At 36.5% G+C, this 5,740-nt stretch overlaps 1 protein-coding gene across 1 annotated transcript; it reads right to left on the reverse strand.

Moving 5' to 3' along the window:
• Positions 1-1,041: 1,041 nt before the first annotated feature.
• LOC103036743 (microsomal glutathione S-transferase 1-like) lies at positions 1,042-5,105 on the reverse strand. The gene is made up of 4 exons (XM_022671220.2): positions 4,999-5,105; positions 4,188-4,314; positions 2,686-2,780; positions 1,042-1,562 (listed from the first exon to the last, which is right to left on the reverse strand). Exons 2-4 carry the CDS (start codon positions 4,302-4,304, stop codon positions 1,316-1,318), a joined length of 459 nt encoding a protein of 152 aa, XP_022526941.1. The 5' UTR covers positions 4,305-4,314; positions 4,999-5,105; the 3' UTR covers positions 1,042-1,315.
• Positions 5,106-5,740: the final 635 nt, after the last annotated feature.

Raw genomic sequence — 5,740 nt, forward strand, 5'->3', positions numbered from 1 at the left:
TACTTTATCACAATCAACATTTTTTGTTTAGAAACAATGGAACAGTAACAAAACAAAGTTTGCCTTAACATTAGGAAAATATATGTCTTTAAAAAAATAAAATAAAAATTCTACCCTCACTAGACATCTTTTCTAATTCTAGACATCTTTTCTAAAAAAAGGAATTGTCTTTCTTTCAGAGTAGTTCTTTCAGTTTTTTTTCTTAAATTAACAGAGTGTAAAAAAATATCACTCCTGAGGTAGATTTGTGTCAACTCATGGAGAGCGCTGAGTGGGCGGGGCCAGGCTGAGCCACATGACGCAAGAGACCAGAGAGTAGACTGTGGTGAATCCCGTGCTCAGCAGTCAGTGCGTGCGGCAGAGAAAAAAGCTTGAATATCGATATTTTTACAAGTATTGATCAATACCAATACCAGCGTTGGTATCGATATTATCGATATTTGGATCGATCCGCCCACCTCTAGTCCAAACCCTGTAGCTATAGTATAGTATAACTATGGTATAGTATAGTTTATCTATAATGTAGGATAGTATAGCTATAGTATAGGGTAGTTTATCTATAATATAGAATATATAGTATAGTTATAGTACAGTATAGCATAGCATATTTTGCTAAAATAAAGTTAAAAATGCTTTAAATGTTAAAATAATATTTAAAAAATGATCTTTTACTTTAATTGTAATACAAATGCATTTCTGAGAATGAGTTGTTCTTTTACACACTTAACTATTCAGAGTATCAGCCCACATTTTCACCAGGGCATGCCCACATTTTGATTGCCAGTGTATTGCACAATACTAATAGATAACACTAATCTGTTGTAGATATGTCTGTTTCTGCTGAGTCACGATGACAGCCTGGGGCATAACTGCTAAACACTGCTCTAGTAGGAGATAGAATGCAGTGTTGCAGTGTTAAAGAATCAGAAGAATTTATACAGACTTTATTAAGTTTTTTATTTAGGTATTTATATAAGTTTTTTTTTCAGAATACTGCAAGATGGTATTGAAACACTCCAAATAATATACCTAACCATACTGTATTGTATCATATAGTATTTATTCCTTTAAAAAATATAATTCACAATGATTTATTTTAGTAAAATAAAAAAAATGTAGGAAAATAGCTGTATAATTGAATGACTGAAAAACAGCAGACATTTGGATTGAGATATGTTCACCTTTGCTAGTTGCATGGCTCTAACACATTCATGATAACAGCATATTATACTACCTTAGCTGTATCAGGTGATAATAGTAAATAGTGGTATCATGAAGTAGCTCTGTTGATGTTTCACAGTGTGTTCCCCCTCTACTACAGCAGCAGTGCAGTGGTGAGGACGCGGTAGGCCATGCAGAAAGTGACGGCCATGCCCACCATCCAGGAAAGTCCTCTGCTGGGTTGGGGCAGCGCCATCACGTAGCTCACAGTGTGGATGAAACGTGAACCAACGAACAGCCGGAAGAGCAGCAGGGCAGTGGAGAGCTCAGGCCCAGTCAGAGCATAGAGTAGACCAATCACCACAAAGGGAATGATGTTCTCCAAGTCATTTTGATGGCATCTGAGGACAAGAAGAAATTATTATTAAAAAGATGATTATTTTAAGTGAGCCAATTAACCTAACCACTCACTAGGACTCCCCCATAACTGGCAATGCTGTTTACACAGAGTGGTTGATGGAGAGCACATGCCAATTTCACTTTTTTGAATCAATATTACTAGATAACCAGCATACTCTAAGGAAAGTGCCGGATCCCCAGTTCTGATACATCAGCCAACAGATGCCTTTGCTGACCAACATTACACAAGGAGTGATGAGGGTAGAGTGCGCATTGACCCAACTTGAGAGAGCATGGCCAATTGTTCTCTCTCAGACTCCAGCTGCTGATGCCAAGGCACCATAACTTTAAACTTGTGATCCTTAGGCCACAGTGCCAGCTTAGTCTTCTGAACTACTTCTTTTTTTTCCCATTTTCTCCCTAATTTACATAGCCAATTACCCGACCCACTCATTAGGACTCCCCCTATCACTAGTAATGCCCCAGCACACCAGGAGGGTGAAGACCAACACATGCTTCCTCCGATACATGTGAAGCCAGCCACCACTTCTTTTCGAGCTGCTGTTGATGCAGCATAGCCGAGCAGCCAGCACGCTCGGAGGAAAACGCAGCGGCTCGGTTCTGGTACATCAGCTCACAGACGCCCTGTGCTGCAGACATCACCCTAGGAGGGATGTGTGGAGAGAGCGCCGTCTACCCACCCAGAGGGAGCAGGGCCAATTTTTGCTCCCTCTTAGTGCCGGCGGCTTGACGGCAAAGCTTTAGATCCCTGGACCACTTGGCGCCCTTCTGAGCCACTTCTATCCCCAAAATACTATTTTCACTTGTTCAGAACATGCCATCAGTATCCAGTAGCCAGTCCCCCATTCTAGATACTGTAATTGGAGTCAGGAAATAGATATTAGGCAGATAAAAGTGAGGAGACATTGAGGAGGAGGGTTGCAAAGATGTGACATAGAAGCATGAATGATAAAGGAATGGTTTTTATAGTATTTTAGATTGAGAAGAGGGGTTTCAGGCATGTTCCTCCCTCACAAATTTTGTTATTTGTTATAATCATAACACCAATTCAAGCACTAAATGCAGATTCAGTGTCATTTAACACATCTTTAAAAGATGTTGCACCTTCGGACACGTTCCACATCTTCATTAACGCGTACCATCCTTTTCTTTTCTTCTGGGGTCTTGCCCATGTGAGTGTCCTCTGGGTTTGCGAATGCCTGTTTAAGATGGAGAAGTTAAGTTGACTCGTTCAGCAACATAAACAGATATGATCTATGCAAATATGCTGAAGACTCACATACATATAAACACACACTAACACACCTAGTGGCAGAGGTGTTAAACCACATTCCTGGAGAACCGTAACATACACAGATTGCAGTACTGGTGGTGCAGCTCACAAAAGGCTTAATGAGCTGAATCCGGTCAATCTAAACTACTGTTCCAACAGAAAACAGGCCAACTTTCCCCTTTTTATTTTTAGCATGATTTTTTTTAAGTTAAAGAATAAGAATAAGAATAATACTGGTACCAGGATATGATGCTACTGCCACTCTGTGCATTTCTGTTGTGGCAATAACAACAAGCCAAGCCAGTAAAGGCAGCACGTTAAAATGTACTTTTTTTTGATATAGTGACTTTTAATGCTTACTTGAATTTAATCAAAGTGTTATTTAGAGTTTTAGGTCCCTTAACTGTTTTATATTTAGATTAAACAGAGGTAACTAATAGTGTAAAAAGTGCACTTTATTTAAGTGCACTTTATTTAAAACATACTGATATTTATCTAAGGATTTTTAAATATTCTAGCAAATGTATGTAGTTACTTATAATAGCAAAAATCAAAACATATTATTAATACACAGATTATGCTTCACTCAAATACCATAAATTTAGAAACATAAAATTTTGAATTTTATTTGAAATACATTACAAAGGATTATACTTTAAGTTGAACTTTTTAGTATTTAATAAAGTGTAATGTGTGTCCTAAATACTTGATTTTCAATATATATTTACAATATATATTTGAACATTTACTTAAAACAAACCTCCAAAATATGTAATATACTGTGCTAAAAAGTGTAGTACAATATAACCAAATATTAAATATTTTTTTATGCACTGCAAAGTATCTTTACAAGTGGGCTATTTTAGTAAAACAGGAAATATGACTATATATGTACATATGTTGCGAATATATATCATATTTATTTTAAGTACATTTTTTATACACTTCACAATGTATGAAAGACATGCTGTGTTTTTATACCTTATACTGAATTATTATTAGCACAATTGTGCACTAGGCACAATTGAAGTAGCATTTTGTATAGTTAAAGTATATAGTATCTAGTGATAGTAATTAGAGTATATACAGTAGTAAGTTCAAAATAGTTGTTACATTTTTTGCACTGCACCATAATAAAGTTTAGCATACTTCAGTCTAGTTTTATGATGAGACATACATGTGTTAATGTAACACAATCTTAAAAGTGATTTTGGGTCTAATTTTTTTTTTTTTTTTTCAAATCGACCACAATCTCTTATCATCTCTCAGATGATCATTTATTATGTTATTATATATTATCCAAAACATGTGCAACCTGTGTAATGAACCTCACCCTTCTAGTGACCCTGAAGTATCCAGTCAGAGGGGCCATAAACATCATCTTCAGAATAACAATGGTGGCGTAGGTGGAGAAGGCCAGGAACACATCTGTGTTTATCGTGTGGGCCATTGCTGAACTTCTGTGGAAAGAAAAGAAATAAAACCCCTTTCAGCAAAGATAGTTTACTCAATTTCAGTCTGGCAGGAATTTTGACTGTGAAATCCTGCTTTAAAGAAAGTCTCCTGAATGATTTAACCCAAATCCAGACTGCAGACTGTCCAGTAAAACGGCCTCTTTGTTCTAATCCTATTTGATGGTTTTAAACCTCTTTTCTATTGGCTGGGATTGAACTTTGGCTCAAGCAATCCAGTCATCTGAGAACTCTGTGAGAGTGCATTATTGCATGCTTAATTTACAGCACCATAAATATAAAAGCACTATAACGTCTATAAAGTAATGTTGTCAGAGGAGTTTACTATTAAGTAAGAGTATATGAACATTTTATTGTTCTGTTCTTTTTTTTTTTAATTCATTGAGGGCCGTCTGGTTTTGCTGATAATACATCCCATACCGTTGTCTTATCTCTGTAATACAGCATGATCTCTCTCATGTGACACACTGCTGAAATATGCAGAACAGTTAAACAGTAAAACAGTAGTTGTAGAACAAGTTGTAACAGGTTTATATGCATATACGCTTTTGTGTGGGAATATACCTGTATGATACCTAATAATAAATTCTATGCAGAGCCTCTCAAAACCTTTTTAACTTAAATATTTTTTTATATATATTTTATACAAAGAGTTTAAGTTACAGGACTTACCTCTTACAGGAATGCAGTACCCAACCCACAGTGCGTCGTGCTGAAGTTTACTGTAGGAGTTCAGAGGCTGATCTGTGGGTGAAGGCTAGTGTTGACGTTGTGGGACGGCCTACTTGAACTGAAGCCAGGAAGCTTGCTCTGCCTTTGCCCAATAATAATGATTCAACAAATGCTGCAGTTTCTGAACTTTGACTGCGTAATGCGATGAGTAAAATCCACACAGCACTGCAGCAGACTCAACATGCCCCCCTGCCTCGCCGTATAATTCCTTTCATTTAGCTAAAAAATAATGACTTGCTCGTTCGTGATAAATTAACAATAGAAATTGATTGAAGAACGTGAGAACTAACTACACCCGTGGGCATCATTAATGATTTATAGACCAAGTATCCAGAGGGATAAACTGCTTTGTTCGGAAAAAAATCATAACAAATGCTGTCATCCTGGATCATAAATTGTGTTTTAAGTTATCAGAGATTAATGGGCCAGAAATTAGCATAAAAAGTGACGGTATGATGAGAACAGAGTCTAAGCACTTTGTTGTTCACAAACCAGTTTTTCGGTGCAAAATTGACTCTGTTAATATAGAGAATCTAAGAAAGGCAAAGGTTTGGCCACCCCGAATACAGTACATGCTACATTTTGTTGATTTCTCAAGTAACAATAAGTGACAAAATCCTATACAAAGGAAACAAACATAAGTATATACAATAATATATATATAAAAAAACACCTGTAATTT

This window comes from Astyanax mexicanus, chromosome 2 (genome assembly GCF_023375975.1).
Source record: "Astyanax mexicanus isolate ESR-SI-001 chromosome 2, AstMex3_surface, whole genome shotgun sequence".
Taxonomy (NCBI): Eukaryota; Metazoa; Chordata; class Actinopteri; order Characiformes; family Acestrorhamphidae; genus Astyanax; species Astyanax mexicanus.

Coding starts and splice junctions, on each gene's coding strand:
- LOC103036743 (XM_022671220.2), bottom strand. CDS start 4,304: ATGGCCCACACGATAAACACAGATGTGTTCCTGGCCTTCTCCACCTAC. Junction 2,781..4,187: donor ACTTCAGGGTCACTAGAAGG/GTGAGGTTCATT, acceptor CATCTTAAACAG/GCATTCGCAAACCCAGAGGA. Junction 1,563..2,685: donor GATGTGGAACGTGTCCGAAG/GTGCAACATCTT, acceptor TCTTGTCCTCAG/ATGCCATCAAAATGACTTGG.